The 19,659-nt window shown below is 61.0% G+C and overlaps 1 protein-coding gene across 5 annotated transcripts; it reads left to right on the plus strand.

The window, feature by feature from the left end:
* Positions 1-534: 534 nt before the first annotated feature.
* LOXL3 (lysyl oxidase like 3) lies at positions 535-19,110 on the plus strand. 5 transcript variants are annotated; one of them, XM_064419092.1, is made up of 16 exons: positions 535-647; positions 5,950-6,265; positions 7,185-7,348; positions 7,710-7,924; positions 10,758-10,817; positions 11,051-11,276; positions 12,170-12,350; positions 13,892-14,046; positions 14,748-14,921; positions 15,071-15,226; positions 15,453-15,615; positions 16,432-16,675; positions 17,110-17,225; positions 17,330-17,466; positions 17,825-17,936; positions 18,083-19,110. In XM_064419092.1, the coding sequence occupies exons 2-16, from the start codon at positions 5,962-5,964 to the stop codon at positions 18,154-18,156; spliced, it is 2,481 nt and encodes an 826-aa protein (XP_064275162.1). In that variant the 5' UTR covers positions 535-647; positions 5,950-5,961; the 3' UTR covers positions 18,157-19,110. The 5 variants fall into 5 exon arrangements, with proteins under 5 accessions (XP_064275162.1, XP_064275165.1, XP_064275164.1 ...); XM_064419095.1 differs by lacking the exon at positions 14,748-14,921 and having other exon boundaries at positions 18,083-19,106; XM_064419094.1 differs by lacking the exon at positions 15,071-15,226 and having other exon boundaries at positions 18,083-19,105.
* Positions 19,111-19,659: the final 549 nt, after the last annotated feature.

Consider the following 19,659-nt stretch of genomic DNA (forward strand, 5'->3'; position numbering starts at 1 on the left):
TCTCAGGGGGGTCTGGGGGCCACAGCCTGCTCAGCACAGCCAGGATGACCAAGGGAGGGATCTCGGGGGGTCTGGGGGCTGCAGCCTGCCCAGCACAGCCAGGATGACCAAGGGAGGGATCTCGGGGGGGGTTCGGGGGCTGCAGCCTGCCCAGCACAGCCAGGATGACCAAGATGGGTTCTGTCCATCCCCTCCACTGCAGCCTTTGCAAAAAGGCACCCAGGAGAACCACTCCTGCCTGTTTCCCTCTCCCGCCCTTCGGAGCCGGCTGCCCGCGGGTGAGGCGAGGGCTGGGTGGGGTCGGGACGGCCGAAACCCCGTGAGGGGGGGCTCGGCTGGCGGCTCCCCGCGGTCCCAGGAGCGGCCGGGCCTCTCCCTCCCGGGGGTCCGGGGCCGGCCCTGGAGCCGAGCCGAGCCGGGCCGGGCCGGGCCGGGGGCTGGAGCCGGCCCCACGGCGGGCCCATGGCGGGCCCGTGCGGGCCGTGCCGGCGGCGGGGCCGGGGCGGCCCCGGACACGGCGCGGGGCGGGCCGGGGCGGAGCGCGGCGGCACGGACCGAAATTGCTCGGCTCGGCGCGGCAGGACACGGCACAGCACTGCACGGCTCAGCACGGCACGGCTCAGTTCGGTACGGCGCTGCAGAACTCGGTACGGCTCGGTTGGGCTCGGTTCGGCACGGCACGGTTCGGCATCCCGGCGGTACCGCGCGGGGCCCGGCTGTCCCGGGAGCGGCGGGGGCTGCGCCCTGCGGGGCCGGGGCGCCTCGGGGGTGTCCCGGGTGCGGCGGCGATGCCGTGCCGTGCCGTGCCGTGCCGTGCCGTGCCGTGCCGCGGGCAGCGGGAGCGGGGCGGGCAGCGCGGGTGTCCCACGGGAAGCGGAGCCCGGGTTTGGTTTTGGGGTGTACCGCACCCCAAGGCGTGCGAGCAGCGGGTTGCACAGGGCGTGGGGACTCAGCGTTTCCATGAGCACCGCACACGCTGCAGCTCATGGAAGAGGGAGGATGGATGGAGGGATGTGGGGCGCTGGAAGGGATGATTCTCCTCGGCTGGCTTTTCGCCTTCCCGGCTGCTCTCAGAGCTGAGCCGGTCCCGTCTCCAGCCGGTCCAGGAAGGCTGGCTCCCTGCTCCAGGGTGCCTGGGACACCATCCCCACAGCCCCCTGCCCGCCCTCTGCCCCTGGGGGTGGCCCATGATGTTCCCGCATTCCTCCCAGGGCTGCCGAGCCCCGGGCAGAGCGGGCAGAGCTGTGCTGAGGGCCCTGTGTGTCCTGCGGAGGCTTCCTGGGGGTACGAGCTGCCAGGAGCTGTGCTGTGACCTGCCCTGCCTCAGGGGGTGACAGCAGGACACGGGGACAGCAGGTAGCCCAAAGGGCTGACAGCCTGGAGTTGTCAGAGGAGGGGAAAGGGGAAGGGCAGCTCCAGCCCCACACAGTGTTTTGTCCCTGTGTCCGTTCCCTGTCCTTGCCTGGGGTGGGGACACACACTGGTGGCAGGGCTGGGGCAGAGAGGGACAGCGAGCTCCCAGCCCTGTATTTTTGGGAGTGACACCAATCCTGCCAGGGAATCCAGATTCCTATGGTGGCCCTGGGCTGCTTCCTGCTGCTCCTGCGACCACTGTGGAACCATGTGCCCTTCCAAACCCTGGTGGTGCTTACCCTGGAGCTCTGACCCATGTCAGGTCCCCTCCTGAGCAGGGTGGCGGTGTTGGGGCTCCCCTGCTTGGTGCACGGTTGCTCCCGGCTCTCCGGGGCTGCCGGGAATTGGGAAAAGCGGAGCAGGCGGGATTGCGAAAGGGCCGAGTGTGAGGGGGCCCTGGGGAGAAGGGGAGGGCTGGAGCCCTGGAGCCATGGGACTCACCAGACCTTCTCCTGCCCCGGCTGCTGGGGACGTGACCCCGTGCTCTCAGGGATGTCCTGGCATGGGACATCAACAGGGAGTGACTGTGTCACCCCTTAACCTTCTCAAGGAAGGATAAACAGAGCGAGCTTCCTCTCCCTTGTGCTGGCGGCTTTCCCAGGTCTCTTGTGCTGCTCTTCTCTGAGTCCTCCCAGTTGTCAGTGCCTGGGATGCTCCCTGTCCCCCGTGGGTGTGTCCAAGGCTGCTGCTGAGGGGCCTCGGTGGCCTGGCCCTTCCCTGCTGCTGTGGCTTGGGATGTCACCCTTGTGCTGATCAAACACATGGAGTTACCCAAGGACCTGCCTCACCCGGAGCTCTGTTGGCTGTTCACTGGGGTTTTGGTGGGGGTTCTGATGTCCTGCTGTGTGCCCAGCGACTGCTGAAGGACACACATGATTTGGACAGTCCTGGGTCGCAGGGCACCAGCACAGCTGACCGCTCTGGAAGGGGCAGCCCCTGTGCAAGATGCAGGGCACTGATGGGGACAGTGCCTGGCTGTAAGTCACCTGTCAGGGTGACTCTGTCCTCTGATCCATCTCCCACTGGGACAAGCAGAGCCAGTGGGCTGGCACAGGGGCAGTTGGAGCAGTGTCGTGGCTCCTGCTGCCATGTGGGGCTGTCCCCTGCCCTGAAGGGTCCTCTCACCCACACCAACCTCACCACAGCAGGGCTGAGGCTGAGAACTGGAGGAGCCCTCAGTACTCTCAGACACCCCACCAGCAGTGCCAGCTGTGCTGCAGGCTGGGCTGTGGCTCAGGGCCTCGTGCACACCCGGCTGGGACATTCCTGAGGTTTTCCTGGGCGGTGGCAAGAACCTGGGCTGCTTCCCGGCTCCCACGCCCAGCGCTGGCTGCAGCCAGCCCGTCCTCCAGAGCCCTTTACCCTCACCGTGCAGTTCTGCTGAGCATCCCTGCCTGGGGCAGCACGTCCAGGGTGCCACAAGCACATCCCGAGTGCCACAAGCCCTGCTCCAAGAGGAGATTGTCCCAGGCTGGAGCTGACAGCAGGATGGTTGGGATGCTGGGGTGGGCTGCCCACTCAGAGCAGAGCCTCTGAAAAGAACGAGCAGCAGAGCAGCAGGAGAGGAGCAAACGCAGAACTTGTGCCTCAGAGAACGGAAAAAGTGATGTGCACAATGAGGGCCCTGTTAGCCTGGCTGCCCAGGACATGGGCACGGGCACGGAGCGTGTGAGGAGAGGGAGGTGCTGCAGGAACGGGCACGGGGCCCTGCTGTGCTGCAGGGAGCTCGCGTGGCAGCTCGCCTGGGCTGCCCATGGAAAAGGCTTTGGTCCCACACAGCTCAGCTGGGAACGTCACTGGGAAACTCTGAGGTGAGTGGCAGAGCTGAGGAAGCACAGGGGGATGAGAGATGCTGAGCAGAGCTGAAGCAGGACCCAGGAGCAGGGATTACGGACCCTGGAGCTCACGCTGCTGAGGCTTGGAGGGGATCAGTGATTTGCTGCACAAAGCCCAAGCACTTTTCAGGTGCCATGTTCTCTGTGTTTTGTTTCTCAATGCACAAATTTTAATTTTCCTTGTAGCCAGGGATGTAGGCTGCACCATGCTGATGTACCAGGCTGTCCCTATTCCCATCTCCAATTACCCCTTTTCTGTCTCTGCAGTTTGTGGCAGGAAGGTGTTTTTTCCCTCTCCTGGTACAGTTTTGCTTTGAAAAGCATGTGATCCTGACCAGAAAGCCCACAGAGTGGTGACTTCCCCATGTAACCACATTTTAGTTCCAGCAGGTGACCAGTTTTAATCCACTTAGCAGAAGGTGCACTGATTTTGTTGAGTGCTAATTCATCAAAAGGTGGTGCAAGATGAATCGAATGCCTTCCCGTCTCAGCCTGTTACATCAACACAGTCACTCCAATTAACAGGACCTGTGATCTCATAAAAGGCCATTCCCACTTCCTGCCGCGGGCTATTTCTGCCAGACCGTGGAGATTGGCATTAATTGTGTCCTTTAGGGTTGTACTGACCCCATTGTGGAAGTGCCCAGTTGCACAGCAGAGCATCCTGCTCGCTCAGGAGCTCTGGGGAAGCTCCAGTTGTGGATTCCTAAGGAAACACACCCCAAGGTGTGTTGTATTCAGCACTGAGGGAGCCCACATTTGTGTGTCAGGAGAGCTCTGAGGGTTTACAGCCCTTCCTCTGGGCAGGGCAATGTCCCCTCGGTGTCCCAGGGGTGGAATAAGAAGTTTTGTTGCTGCTGTAAGATGGCAAACTCATCCCTTCCCTGCTTCCCAGGCAGTGTGGAGATGAGGATGGAGAATTCCCATTCCAAGCACAGAGATCCCCTTTCCTGAGCCACTGGCAGGGCTGGGGTGGCCCTTTGCAGCCTCCCTCCCTTCCTGCTGGCTGGCTAAAAGGTTCAGCAGAGCGTTTCTCCTCTCTCTGCCCACAAACACACATCCTGCTGAGCTCTGGCAGTGCCAGAGCAGGCAGCTGAGGCACCAGGAGCCCAGAGCTGGCTCCCACCACCCCCAACTGCCTGGGCCATGTCCCCACCAGCTCTGTGGTGTCCCCTGCCCCCCAGATGTGATAGAGGAGACAGCCAGACCCACGCCGGTGTGGTTGCTCTGAAGGAAGTGATGCGCTTCACAGAATTACAGGGTTGGAAAAGACCTCCAGGGTCACCAATCCCCACCTTGCCAGCCAGAGCAGAGCACTGAGTGCCACATCCAGTCACTGCCACCCCTGTGTCTGCTGTGGAACTGGAGCAGCAGTGCTGCTCCTTGTTACTCCTCACTCTTCCCGAGCATCTCTGCAGGCTCATCCCGAGGCTCTCGCTGCTCCTGGTGGCACCTCCAATGTCACATGTGCCCAAAGGGGCAGGCAGGCAGCAGGGCTGGGCCCTGTGGAGGCTTGTGTTGGTGTTTTGGGTGTGGCAAAGGGGCTGGCGCTGGGCACCATCCTGGTTCATCCTTGCCTTGGCCCAGGAGGCATTCTGGAGAGGCTGGAGTGTGGAGCAGGTCCTCATCACCTGGAAAAGTGAACCAAGCAGGAATGGGGCTGAGTCCTCTGTGAAAACCCTGCCCTGGAGGCTGGTGGGGAGGTGGAGCAGCTGTGCCAGCCCCCAGCTCTGCATGGGGTTTGAATTTGTTTCCCTTTCTCTGTGACACTGCAGCTAAATACGGAAATTTTAAATCACCCCGGGAAAGCCAAAACTTGGGGTTTTTTAATGTTTTCTAATGGCAAGCACGGTCTGTGTGAGTGCAGCAGGCAGGATCTGTGCTCAGGGGGACTTGGAGACAGAAATATCCTGCTGGGGGGCTGCCCTGGGCATGTTTTTGGGGAATGCTTTCCCATCATGGAAGGGACTGGCAGGGATGGTGGCACGAGGCTGCAGTGGACAGTGAGGTGGGCATGGGCGAGCAAGGGTCAGAGCTTGCCAGCACCCCCCGTGCAGAAATGCTGCTCCAGAGCTACAGGATCCATGGGAATAGCACGCTGGGAAGGGAGGGCAGCTCACAGAGAAGGGTTTTCACTATTGTTTGCCGTGGGACTGGTACAGGAATACCACATCTCCCTCAGGTATTCGGGGAGCCACAAATATTGTCAGAGGAATGCGAATGCTCCGGCTGCCTCGCTCGTCATGGAAGGGAGGGCAGGAGCGTGGGCTGGAATCCCCTCAGCCAGCAGCCATTCCCTGCTCCTGCTGGATCGAGCTCCTGGCCGGTCCAGCTGGGCTTTCCCTGTGCCCTGAGCCTGTTCCAGCTCCCTCAGCTCTGGCAGCTCGTCCCCTCCTTCCATTCACCTCTCCTGGGCACCCATCTGCCCTCATTGCCCTTCAGATGTGACCAGACAGGGCAGTGGGGGCTCAGCAGGGGCTGCTGGCAGAGGGGGTTCAGGGGACAGGGGCACTGGGCATGTCCCTGACAGCCCCAAGGATGCAGGAGCTGTGTGTTAGGGGCACTCTGGCCGGGCACATGGCTGTGCCCGTGCTGGGCAGGGCGTTTAACCAGCACAGAGCTGGGCAGGGGGGCAAGATGTGGGGGCCTGGATGGGGATATCGGTGTTCCAACACAACCCTGGCGCTGTCTGCCCCTGCAGGGCCCCGCTGCCATGGGAGGCACGCGGGCATGGCCGGAGCTGCTGGTGCTGCTGGGCAGCGCCTGGCTGTGGGTGGGCAGTGCCCAGCCCACCCCCCCGGGCCCCACGCGCCCCGCCGGGCCCCAGCTGAGGTTCCGCCTGGCCGGGTACCCCCGCAAGCACAACGAGGGCCGCGTGGAGGTCTTCTACAACGACGAGTGGGGCACCGTCTGCGACGACGACTTCACGCTGGGCAACGCGCACGTGCTGTGCCGCCACCTGGGCTTCGTGGCCGCCACTGGCTGGGCCCACAGCGCCAAGTACGGCAAAGGAGTCGGTAAGAGAGGGGTGCTGGGCATGGCATCCCCCCGGGCACAGCCACCACACGTCTGCAAGGGGCAGGCTGTGTGTTTGCAGAGCGCCCGGCAGTCATTGTGTGCCCAGGTGTGCGCATGGGGGAGCTCTCTGTGTGATTGTGTGCACATATGGGAGCTTTCTGTGTGATTGTGTGCTCAGGTGTGCACGTGTGGGAGCTTTCTGTGGGATTGTGTGCACGTCTGGGAGCTTTCTGTGTGATTGTGTGCACATAGGGGAGCTTTATGTAGGATTGTGTGCACACGTGGGAGCTTTATGTGTGATTGTGTGCTCAGGTGTACATGTGTGGGAGCTTTCTGTGTGTCAGAGCAGCCCCTTGGGGAGGTGGAGGCTCCCCATCTGCAGACCCCCACCCAGAACTATTGTAAATTCAGGCAACCTTAACAAGGGGAGAGATGATGCATCTGACTACGTCTTATCAGAAGGCTAATTTATTCCTTTACCATACTATCATATATTAAAGAATACTATACTGTACTAAAGAATACAGAAAGGATACTTACAGAATGCTAAAAAGATAATAATGAAAACTCGTGACTCTCTCCAGAGTCTGACACGGCTTGGCCCCGATTGGCCAAAGAGTGAAAACAACTCCCAGCAGAATCCAGTGAAACAATCACCTGTGGGTAAACAATCTCCAAGCACATTCCACATGAGCACAGCACAGGAGAAGCAAATGAGATCAGAATTGTTTTCCTTTTCTCTGAAAATCACGTTCAGGGAATATGAATGCCACACAGAACTTTACTCCTGGCATTTCACTGGCCTCAGCTTTGTGTGCAGCTCCTGCTGTAACCCATGTGATCCCCATGCTCTGTGGGCACCTTCCCTGCTCCCAGGGGACCCTTGGCTCCCCCTCACCCCCGGGCTGTGTCTGGCAGGGCGGATCTGGCTGGACAACGTGAACTGTGCTGGAAACGAGAAGGACATCAGGGACTGCAAGCACCGGGGCTGGGGGAACAGCGACTGCAGCCACGAGGAGGATGCAGGTGTGGTCTGCAAGGATGAACGCATTCCGGGCTTCAAGGACTCCAACGTCATCGAGGTGAGGGGGCTGCTGGCCAGAGCGGGCAGCTGGTGACATCCAGGATGCCACAGAGCGCCCTGGGTGTGGGACAGTCTGGGGACTCGCCCTGGGGGTGCAGGAAGCAGCACCTGGTTGTTCTCCCTGGAGATGCAGCTGGGGACCCAAGGGGACAAGAGGCACTGAGCTCTCTGCATGAGGTTCAGTCCTTGGCTGCCCAGGGCCATCAGATGAGGCCAGCAGGAATGCAGGACTGGCTGTCCCTGTGCCCCACCTGTGACTGGGGACCCCTCTCCTTCACCCTTGGAGATTCCCTGGGAGCGGGCTGGCAGGAGGAGGGGCAGTGGGATGGGGCTGAGCTGGGGCTGACCTGACCCCGCAGACCGAGCAGAGCCACGTGGAGGAGGTGCGGCTGCGGCCGGTGGTGTCCGGGGGGCGGCGGCAGCAGCTGCCGGTGACAGAGGGCATCGTGGAGGTGCGCTACAGGGACAGCTGGGCACAGATCTGCGACCAGGGCTGGGACAGCCACAACAGCCGCGTCGTCTGCGGCATGATGGGCTTCCCGGCGGAGAAGAAAGTCAACAGGAACTTCTACAAGTGAGTGTGGCCCGCAGGGGTGTCCAAGCAGAACTGGGATGGTGCCAGGGGTATGGGATAGTACTGGGGGGACAGCAGAGGCTGTGCTGTTGGGTGTTGTGGCTCCTAAAATCCCTCCCACGCTGCTGCTCACCAGTCCAAGCCCCAGATGGCCATCTGGACACTTGCTAACCGAGCTGGGGGGTGTGGGGTAGTTGGGAGGCTGTGTCCCCCTACCACACACACTACAGCAAGGCCACTCCAAGGGGAGCACTTTTGCTCCCTGGCAGGGCTGTCCCCAGCCCAAGGAAGGGGACGTTTGCAGCCATCAGGGGGTGCTCCAGGCACCCCGTGGGTGGAGCGAGGGGCACGGACGCGCCGTGCCTGGCACTGTGTGTGCCCTGAGCAGGCAGCTCTGGTGTTGCTCCACAGGCGGCTGAGGCGAGCAGCCAGGACGAGGGGCCACAGCCCGAGGCTGGGCAGCAGGTAAGGGGCCAGGGCCCCATCTGCTGAGCCATGGCAGAGCTGGGCTGTCCAGCCCCACCAGTCTCTGCTGTCAGAATGGATCTGGGCACAAACAGATCCAGAGCAGACTGAAGGTTTGGGCTGTGCTGACCCAGAAGGACAAACCCCACACCAGGGGACCTGCCTGTGCATGCTGGGGTCCCCCATTCCCCACGAGAGACGATCTCTCTCCCAGGTTGGTCATGCTCCTGGCAGAGCAGCCCTGACCTGCACAGCAGGCAGGAGTCCTGGCACCCTGGGAGGGCAGCAGGAGGCCTCGGAGCAGAGCTGTCTCTCCTGGTGGATGGGGAGGAAGGGCTGTGGAAATGGGCTGCTTTCTGCAGAAAGCAGCACTGGGGATGCTGGAAAGGCTCTGCACCCCTCCATTCCCTGCAGGATGGGCTGGCATGGGCACCAGAGCCCCTGCTCAGCAGTGCTGATGGGCACAGCGTGGCAGATCCTGCCCCAAGTGCCACATCTGCTTGGGGTCTGCCCACTCATCCTCTGCCTACTCATTCTTGCTGCCTTTCTGCCAGGCCCAGGGGATGGTCTGGCTGCCTTTTCCCTCCATCCCTGAATCCTGCTGCTGGATCTCTTGGTGGATACAGTGACCCAGAGCCCATTCTCTCTTGCCTGGGGCATGGCACTTCTTTCCTGAGCCTGCTACCATGATGTTCTGCCCCCAGCACGGGGCCTTGCCCCAGTCCCACCTGGTGCTGAATGTGCCCTACACCCACTGTGAGCTCTTCATTGTGACACTCCCAGGTCTGTGTCCCCTGCAGTCATCCTTGCCAGCTCCTGAAGCTGGTGATGGGAATTCAGGCAGGGTCATCCCATAGGTTTCCTCAACTCCCACCTGAAGGTCCTGGTTGCTCCAATGTGCTGTTTCCTGGCTGGTTGGGTGCTGAGGGCCCCTTTCCCAGCGAGCAGGTCTTTCTCTTGCAGCACTGGGGGAAATGTTTTGTGTCTCCATGAGGCTGCAGTCCTGTCCCTGTGCCCCGAGCAGGAACTGGCTCCTGAGAGCCACACTGTTTTGTAGGGGCTGATCAGTTTGGGGCTGCACAGCCACAGTCATATGCAGGCACAGGCTAATCCAGGCTGGAAGGGACCGCTGGGAGTCCTGGTCCAGCTCCCTGTGTGGAGCAGAGCCAGCTGTGGGTTAAACCCAGGACTTCATCCAGCTGGCTTTTGAAACCTTCCAAGGATGGAAGTTCTGCAGCCCTGCGGTTTCTGCTCCAATATGGAACAGCCCTCATGGGCAAAAGGTTTTCCTTACCCTGAGCCTGAACATTTTGTTGTCAGTCAGGCCTCTTTCCTCTGGTGCTCTTCCCTCTCTGCTGGAAGAGGCAGAATCCTCACAGCTCCCACCTCAGCCCTGGCTGGAACAGTCCCACACCAACCCCATCTCCTCCCACGCCCTGTCTTGCTGCTCTCCCTGGGGCTCACACCACATACATGGCATCTTCTTGTCCTGGGGGCCCAGATCCAGGTGCAGGATGCAGATGTGGTTTCCTGAGTGTGAGTGGGCACTGATGCCCTCTGTTTGTCTGAATCCCAGCCCTGTGCTGTGTCCTGGGGCTCGCTGGGCTGTGCAGGCTGACACAACCTGTGCTGGCCTGCAGGGACAGTGGCCAGGCTTGGCTCTGCCTGGTCCCTGGGGCTGTCAGTCCCCTGCCCTCCTTTGGGCCACTCTGCTCTTCACTCCTTGTGGTCTCTGGGGTTTTGGCTCTGCTCAGCATCTTCCTCCCTGAGGGAAACAAGCATTTGAGGGATTGCACCTACACCTTGTGTGTGCTGGGCCCCTCTTGGCTCAGCCTGTGCCAGGGCTGTTTCCCTCACTGGCAGCAGGTCCTTGCCAGCCTGCAGCAAGTCCCACCGTGCCCCATGGCCCCAGGACAAGCACCCTGGGGCTGCCTGTGCTGCTTGCTTGGTGCTGCTTGCGGGGTGTCCTGCACCTTGGGGACACGGCGCAGTGGTGGCTTGGTATCTGGATGAGGACACAGCCACAGCCACACCTGACCGATCAAATGGTGGCTGCTGGTGTTTGATCTTTTGCTGTGTGACAAGGCAGAGCAGGACGTGGCTGCATCCAGCAGTTTCCTGGTGGGATGCATGCAGGAAACTGCATCATTGCTGCGGAGTGTGGCTGTGTCACACTGCTGACAGCTGATGATGCTGTTGCACCCCTGTGTGACACAAAGGGGATGCACATGATTTTTTCCTGAGGGCCAAGGTGCCCACTTCAGCCTCCAGTGAAGCCAGGGCAGGCTGTGCTCCCCGTGTCACTGCTGAGGGCAGAGGTGGCAGCCTGACATCCCAGGCTTTGTGATGGTTGTTTTCTATTTTCCAGGCTGGCCTCCAAATCTCAGCCTAAACAAAAGCACAGGGAGGACGTAGGGCCCAAGAAGAGGTAAATGGCTCAGTGGAGAGCCAGAGACAGGAGCCCCGTGCAGTCCCACCAGAGCTGTGCGTGTCCCCACGTGTGTCCCTGTGCTGCTGGGGGTATGGGACAGGCAGCTGGCAAGGGGTGGGGACAGGGCAAGGGGCACAGCCAGCGCATGCAGCTGCAGGCAGGGTGGCTGGTGACACCTGCACTGCCACTGGCCACGCTGGCCGTGGCTCAGGGCTCCTCTCCCCTCACAGGCTCTTCACGGAGCGGCAGCAGCTCAACTACCGCCTGCACTCGGTGTCCTGCACGGGGACAGAGGTGCACCTGTCCATGTGCTCCTTCGAGTTCTACCGGGGCAACTCCTCGGCGGCCTGCGGCTCCGGCATGCCCGCCGTGGTCAGCTGCGTGCCCGGGCCCCTCTTCAGCACTGGCAGTGCCCACAAGAAGAAACAGCGCCAGCAGCAGCAGCAGCAGGGCCAGGTGAGCCCCACAAGGAGGGGGACAAGCCCTGTGGTGGCCCACAGCTGGACAGTGCCAGGCTCTGGGCCAGGTTCTGTCCCCTGGGCTCTGCAGGTGTGTGGGTTACTGGGTGACCAGCTCCAGTGTCTTAGTTTGGAAAGACAGGTGCCTGCTAAGGAAGGCAGGAGCCTCCCTGAGATGGAAAATGTAAACCCTCTCCCTCTGAATTGCTATGAATTTTAAAATAAGGGGGCTCTCAGGCAGCAAATATAGGGCAGGAAATAACAGTTCTTTACGAGGGAAGAAAATAAAAGGATAACATAAACAATGCAGTAAACTAAAACAACACTGACAGAGTCAGAACACAACCTGACACCCTGTGGGTCAGGGTGTTGGCAGCAGTCCAGTTGGAAATGTGGCTGCAGTCCTCCTGGAGTGTCAGGTGTGGTTCTGCTGGAGCAGGGATCCTGTAGAAAAGGGTGTAGTCTTCCTCTGAAGATCCAGTGGAAGAGGCAGCTGCTGTTCCTCTGGGAAATCCAGTGGAGAAGATGTATATGTAATTTCCAGAATCTCCAGATTATATCCAGGTAGGAATGCTTGGCTGCTCCCTCTGGGCTCCCATCTCCCAGTGGGATGCTGTAGTTCTTATCAGCCATGCAGTGACATTCCATAGCCTGTTATCAGCAGATGTCCCTCTTGAGGGAGGAGTGGGTGTGGAAGAGATAAGGAAAACTGCCCACTTGACAAAAGACAGCTGCCACACAGATGGCATATAGAATACGTCTTGCCTTGCAATCTGTGGCATCCAGAGCAGGAGGTGGGGATGGCGTGCTGTCCCTGCACACCGCAGGAGTCGTGGCCAGCGCTGTGCTGTGCCATCCCACACTGTGCCAGCCCTGTCCCCGCTCCCGCAGCCCCGCATCCGGCTGAAGGGCGGCGCCAGGGTCGGCGAGGGCCGCGTTGAGGTGCTCAGGAGCAGCGAGTGGGGCACGGTCTGTGACGACCGCTGGAACCTGCAGTCGGCCAGCGTCGTGTGCCGCGAGCTGGGCTTCGGCAGCGCCAAGGAGGCCCTCACCGGGGCACGCATGGGCCAAGGTGAGGCTCTTATCCTGTTTCCATTTGAAACCTTTCACTGCGTTTTCCTTCTATGGAATACATTTTTGACGAGGAAATAAATGTAGGTGAGGAAGTAGCAAGGCAGATTCCATAACTCTTCAAAGTATGTTTTGATGAGGATTTTTTTAAATGCATACCCGTGGCAACTTGGACAGAACAAGGGTGTAAAATTCAAATGCAATGGTTATGAACCATTGAAACCTGAGAAACAGGCAGAGAATATCTGAAAAATGTGATCCATGTTTCTGCATTCCTTCTGCTTTGTGAATAGCAACTTAAAATTGTAGTTTGAATATTGTATTGCCAGGGCAGAGGCACCATATTTATTAGGGCAGGGGGTTATTGGGGTCTCTCTGACCCCAGCTGCCATAGGTGTCTGGATAGCAAAGCCTTGCTAAGCTCCACTTGTCCAGGTCCCTCAGGCAGGCTCCTGGCTGCAGGCAATCTTAGCCAGCAGCTCAGCTCTTAAGTGAGATCAGCTCTTTGGTGAGTTCAGCTCTTGGTGATTTCAGCTCTTTGGTTGCTAAGTGCCTCGGCAGACACAGGAGGGAGAAGAGTTGTTTGCAGTTCCACTGTGTTTGCAGGGACCCTCGTGACAGGGAGGAATGATGATCTGACTCCATGTTCTCAGAAGGCTGATTTATTATTTTATGATCTATATTATATTAAAGAATACTAAACCAAACTATACTAAAGAATAGAGAAAGGATACTTACAGAATGCTAAAAAGATAATAATGAAATCTCGTGACTCTCTCCAGAGTCTGACACAGCTTGGCCCTGGTTGGCCAAAGAGTGAAAACAACTCCCAGCAGAATCCAGTGAAACAATCACCTGTGGGTAAACAATCTCCAAACACATTCCACGTGAGCACAGCACAGGAGAAGCAAATGAGATAAGAATTGTTTTCCTTTTCCTGAGGCTTCTCAGCTTCCCAGGAGAAAAAACCTGGGCAAAAGGATTTTTCAGAAAATGTGAATGTGACACAGTTCCACAGACGTGTCTTTTTTAGCAGCTTCTGTGAAGGGTGACAGTGACAGCTCTTCTGAACAGCACAGAAATGGGGGTTTATATAGGGTTTAGGGGTTTTGGGAAACAGTCCAACAGTAAGGGTCAAGTGAGCTGTCGTCTTACAGAGAGATAACAAGGGTCTGAAGGTGGAAGAGGAGCTTCTTTTGGTCCAGTCATCACGACTAGGCATTTCTTATCTTAGGCAGCTGACCTCCAGGGAGGCCTTGCAGGCCCTGTGGCTGCTACAGCGCCAGGCATCCCCTCCTGGAGCCGTGGATGAGGCACTTACCCAGGCTTTGCTTGGCTGGGGTGTCCTGTGAGCACTGGGATGCATATGGAGCATCCCAGTGGGACCACAGCCACTCAACCACACTGCCCTGGGCAGCAGCTGTGCAGCCTGGAGTGTCCAACTCCCTCAGACCTGCCAAAAATAGAGGGCAGCCTTGGGGACATGGGTGGCCCTGAGCATCCCTGTGTCACAGGGCCCTGATTTCTGCTGTCCTCCGGCAGGGACGGGCCCCATCCACCTGAACGAGGTGCAGTGCCGGGGCACCGAGAAGTCCCTGTGGAACTGCCCCTTCAGGAACATCACGCAGGAGGACTGCAAGCACACGGAGGATGCGGCTGTGCGCTGCAACGTCCCCTACATGGGCTACGAGAACCTGGTGGGCACCACGGGGGGCTGCTGGCTCCACGGGGCTCAGAGTGGGGTGCTGGGAAAGGCCCACAGCATCCATGGGAGCCTCGTGTCTCCTCTGCACCCCACACATTTCCCCCTGTCCTGGGAGCTCAGGGATTTTGTGGGTGGGAGCTCCTGTGAGAAGGGGAGGCTGTGGGGGCTCTGGGTGTTCTGTGGGTGCTGCTCTGTGAGGGGAGGTGTGGGGCAGCTGCTCCCTGCTGCTTTTCCTGCTGCCAGCCTGTGCCCACTCCCCAGCAGAAACATCAGAAAAAAAAAAAATCACTGTGGGACAACCAAGAGAGATTTTTTTTTTTACCTGTGATGAAACTAGCAAATGGAGCCACTTGTCCTGTTTGCCCTGGCCCATCGTTTCATCCACTTTGAGCTTCTTTAATGATCTTTAACTCTCTCACACCTGTCATTTCTGAAATGACGCCATTTCAAAATGAACTGTTTTCCCTGCGCTGGTGAGACAATTCCCAAACTCACAAGCGATTTGTTGTCCCCAAACCCACCAGTTTTGGCAAGTTCCCTGCCAGCTGAAGCCGTGCTTGGCTCTGCTCAGTTCCTGGCTCCCCCATCCCTGTGTGCCCCGGCAGTGCTGGGACGGGGGCTGGGGACATCCCTGCGGCGCAGGGGGAGCATCACCTGTGACAGTGGTGACGCTGCCACCGCCTTTCTCTGCAGATTCGGCTGAGCGGGGGCCGGAGCCGCTTCGAGGGGCGGGTCGAGGTGGCGGTGGGGGCTGGCGACGGGGAGCAGCCCCGCTGGGGTCTGGTCTGCGGCGAAGGCTGGGGTACGCTCGAGGCGATGGTGGCCTGTCGCCAGCTGGGTCTGGGATTCGCTAACCACGGCTTACAAGTAGGTGCCAGCACCAGCTTGGCCAGGGCAGCAGCAGCCAGCACCACCGCTCACGGGGCTGGGGACGGGGATGGATGGGGGTGGCGGTGGGACAGGAGGTGGTGGCACAGCGTGGGGTGCGCGCTCACGGCCCCAGGGCTTCCCCGCAGATCCGCCTGGCCGGCGGGAGGACAGAGTTTGAGGGCCGCGTGGAGGTGAAGCGAGGCAGTAAGTGGGGCACGGTCTGCAGCGATGGCTGGACCACCAAGGAGGCCATGGTGGCCTGTCGTCAGCTCGGCCTGGGCTACTCCCTGCATGCTGTGACGGTAGGTGCCAGCGAGGAGGGCCCCCAGTGGTGCCCTGGTGAGCACAGGCACCGGCCAGCACTTCCCAAACCACCGTGGGGCTGCATGGGGACAGAGGGAGCTGGACCCCTGTGGGAAACTAGGGACCTGGGGTGTGGTGGGGGGCTTGGCTGCAGCCTGGGTATACGTGATCCTGGGCAATCCAGCCGCCAGTCCTGCCACCCACCCTGCCTCACCCCCTCGCCAGGAGACGTGGTACTGGGACGCCAGCAACGTGACAGAGATGGTCATGAGCGGGGTGAAGTGCGCCGGCCACGAGATGTCCCTGAGCCACTGCCAGCACCACGGTGCCAGCCTGAGCTGCAGGAACACGGGCACGCGCTTCGCTGCAGGCGTCATCTGCTCCGAGAGTGAGCGGCCATGGGGGCTGAGGGGGGCCTGTCTGTGGTGGGGGCTCTGCAGAGAGGGGGCTGTGGGCAGTGGGGTCTGCAGGTATGGACTCTGAGCACTGGGGTCTGTGAGCAGTGAGGTCTGCAGGCAGTGGGGTCTGCAGGTATGGACTCGGAGCACTGGGTTCTGTGAGCGGTGGGGTCTGCAGGTATGGACTCTGAGCACTGGGGTCTGTGAGCAGTGGGGTCTGCAGGCAGTGGGGTCTGCAGGTATGGACTCGGAGCACTGGGTTCTGTGAGCGGTGGGGTCTGCAGGTATGGACTCAGCCCTGGGGTCTGTGGGCAGTGGGGTCTGCAGGTATGGACTCAGCCCTGGGGTCTGTGGGCAGTGGGGTCTGCAGGTATGGACTCTGAGCACTGGGGTCTTCGAGCACTGGGGTCTGCGAGCACTGGGGTCTGCAGGTATGGACTCTGAGCACTGGAGTCTGCGGGCAGTGGGGTCTGCAGGCAGTGGGGTCTGCAGGTATGGACTCTGAGCACTGGGGTCTGTGGGCAGTGTGGTTTGTGGGCAGTGGGGTCTGCAGGAATGGACTCTGAGCACTGGGGTCTGCAGTCAGTGGGGTCTGCAGGCAGTGGGCTCTGTAGACAACAGTGTTGTGGGGCCAGGGGCTGTGCTCAGTGGGGTTGCACCTGGAGGTCAGGGTCAGCCAACACCCAGCCATTGCAGAGGGCACATGTCCCCCTGACTGGCTCAGCCCTGGGCACTGCCCCCTCCCCTCCACTCGCCCCATCCCTGCCGAGGGCAGGGCCCGTCCCTGAGCAGCCGCCTGTCCCCAGCCGCCTCCGACCTGCTGCTGCACGCGCCGCTGGTGCAGGAGACAGCGTACATCGAGGACCGGCCACTGCACATGCTGTACTGCGCCGCCGAGGAAAACTGCCTGGCCAGCTCGGCCCGCCTGGCCAACTGGCCCTACGGCCACCGCCGCCTGCTCCGCTTCTCCTCCCAGATCCACAACCGCGGCCGCGCCGACTTCCGCCCCAAGGCCGGCCGCCACTCCTGGGTCTGGCACGAGTGCCACCGGTGCGTGTGGGGCAGGGGACAGGTGGGGCTGGGGGTCAGGGAGGGGAGAGGGTGGTGGTGCTGCAGTGGGCTGGGTGAGGAGAGTGACACTCTGCAAGTATGACACTGAGAGAGGGTGATGCTGGATGAGGGTGACACCAGGTGAGGGTGACACTGACAACCTGCTGCCCAGGGTCCAATTTTGCCTGGTTTGGCTTAGGGCTGATCCTGGATGAGCAGTGTAGGGGCTGGGGTCTCCAGGCTGTGCCCTGCAACTGAGCCCTCTGCTTGTTTGGGCCAGCTGGCTGGGGACAGCTGTGTCCTCTTCCAGGGCAGGACACAACTTCGCCCAACCTCACAGTGCTGCCACCTCAGAGCAGGGGCTGTGGGGACATTCCTGGTGGCAGGGGGCTGATGCAGGGCAGGCTGCAGCAGGCGCTGGCTCCCTCCCACAGGCACTACCACAGCATGGACATCTTCACCCACTACGACATCCTGACCCCCAATGGCACCAAGGTGGCCGAGGGACACAAGGCCAGCTTCTGCCTGGAGGACACCGAGTGCGAGGAAGGTGGGCAGCGTGGGGCCCTGCAGCACTGTCCTTGCCCATGTCCCCATCGTGGGGCCAGGCTGGGGGTCTCAGCAGGGATCACCTGTGTCTCTTTCTGCCTGCAGATGTGGCCAAGAGGTACGAGTGTGCCAACTTTGGGGAGCAGGGCATCACCGTGGGCTGCTGGGACCTGTACCGGCACGACATCGACTGCCAGTGGATCGACATCACCGACGTCAAGCCAGGCAACTACATCCTGCAGGTGCTGCACCTGACCCTGCCAGCCCCTCCTGCCACCCTCCCAGCCTCTGTCCCTGCACCTCAGCCCTCCACACACTTCAGCCACCCATCCCTCTCTCCCACTGGAGCTCAGTGGGTGTGCTGGCATGGGACAGTGCCTGTCCTTGTGCCCACAGACGTGCAGGGCTGCTCAGACACGCTGCCACGTGGGTTTTCCAACTCTGGGCAGCACTGCTCATGGGCACATGGTGCACAGGGACACAACCACCCCACCACATCAGCAGCCACTGGCTCCTTGGAGCTCTCCAGCACACCCACCACAGCTGGGGAGACACATCCTGTGGGGCTGGGGCAGGGTTCTCACTGTCGGTGCCCCACAGGTCGTGATCAACCCCAACTTCGAGGTGGCAGAAAGTGACTTCACCAACAACGCCATGAAATGCAACTGCAAGTACGACGGGCACCGCATCTGGGTGCACAGCTGCCACATCGGTAACAGCCCGGGCACGGCACAGGGGGAGGGTGGAGGGCAGTGAAGGGCTGCAGGAAGCCATGAGGATGAGCACGGGCTGGGATGGTGCTGGCAGGGCAGGGGATGCACTGCAGCAGAGCTGACAGCCCCTGCCCTCTGCCCGCAGGAGATGCGCTCAGCGAGGAGGCCAACAAGCGGTTTGAGCAGTACCCAGGTCAGCTCAACAACCAGATTTCATAGGGCCCCGGCCCTGGGGAGACAGGCATCTCCCTCTCTCACCCCATACTGGTGGGAGGAAGCCGCTGGAAGACCGGCAGGGAGGCCTGATGCCCAGTGCTGCTGCCACTGTGTCCTGCCGGGGACTGCCCAGGACTCGCCACCGGCTGCCCTTCCCCACCTCGGGGGGGCTGGTGCTGGGGGCACCCACACCTGCACCTCCCAGCCTGGGGCTGCCACCCCAACCACTGGCCAGAAGAGCGTGCCCACATCCCCTGGGCTGCGGCACACGGGTACAGTCCGGGAGGTCCTGCACCCCCCGTCCCTCCCATCCCAGCTGCACCCCAGCTCCCACTCCCCTCTTCAGCCCTGGTTCCTGTCACCCCACAGCTCACCCCCAGGGCCCACCACCCACACAGGAGCTCCTGGTCCCCCCAGGATGGTGCAGGTGTCTCTGCCCACAGCGCTGCCCAGGGGTGGCTCCTACCCCGTTTCTCGGTTGTAATTTTATTTCCTCTATAAAGTTGTAAGTTCTATTTCCCAGTGGTTGCTGGCACGTCTCTGGGCTGGGATGAGGAGCCTGGCAGGAGCAGGTGGCATGGTTCATTCTGCAGGGCTGGTGGCCACACTGGCACAGGGTGGGAGCATCCCCTGGCCCCTGCCATGCCTCATCCACACAGCCCTGTCCCGAGCAGCCCCCAGCACCATCCTCAGCCAGGGCTGGTCCTCAGGGGGAAGCCCAGCTGGGTGAAAGGCAGGGACCAGCAGCAGCCTGTGGGGAGGAACTGAGGAGCAGGGATGTGGGAAAGAGCTGGTTCTACCTCACCACATCCAGGGTGAATGTTACGGAGCAGAAACCCCATCCTGGGGCTGTGACCCTTGAGGACAGGGGTCCACAGGACCGTGCCCCACAAGAACCGAGGTCTCACAGCAGAGCGGGGCTGCCTCGACTCGTGTGGAAGCACAGCCCGGCCAGGCCTGGGGCCGAGACGCTGGGCAGGAACACTCGGATGTGACACCAGGGCTGAGGGAATCCAGCCCAGCTCTCAGCTGTGTGCTCTGACCCCAGCAGCCCTTCCCCACTGCGGGGAGCCCCTCAGCTGCCCTCAGCCTGGGAGGAGGAGGGGGCAGGCCTTGGCGCGGCCCTGGAACGCTGCGGTCAGCGCAGCCGGAGCAGCTATGCCAGACACGCCGCCATTTCCCCCCATTTCCCCCGGGCCGGCGGCCCGAATTCCTCCGGCGGGGCCGGGGCTGCTGAAAGGAGGCTTGTTCTCAGGGCAGAGCCGCCCCTCGCCGCAGCACCCCCGAGGAACTGTGCTGCTTTCACGTCCCAAAAGCAGCCGGCCGGGGCTCGGGAGCGCCGGCACGGGCAGGGCCTGGCCCGACAGCCGCATTCCTCCGCTGCTCCGGGCTGCCCTCGCTGCCGCGGCTCTTCCAGGAAGGCGAGGAACAGCTGGAGCTGCTCCTTCCCCGAAGGCCTTGCCAGCTGTCCCCAGGGGCCGGGTGTGTGTGGGAGCAGAGCTCCAG

Source organism: Passer domesticus, chromosome 4 (assembly GCF_036417665.1).
Source record: "Passer domesticus isolate bPasDom1 chromosome 4, bPasDom1.hap1, whole genome shotgun sequence".
NCBI classification, from domain to species: Eukaryota; Metazoa; Chordata; class Aves; order Passeriformes; family Passeridae; genus Passer; species Passer domesticus.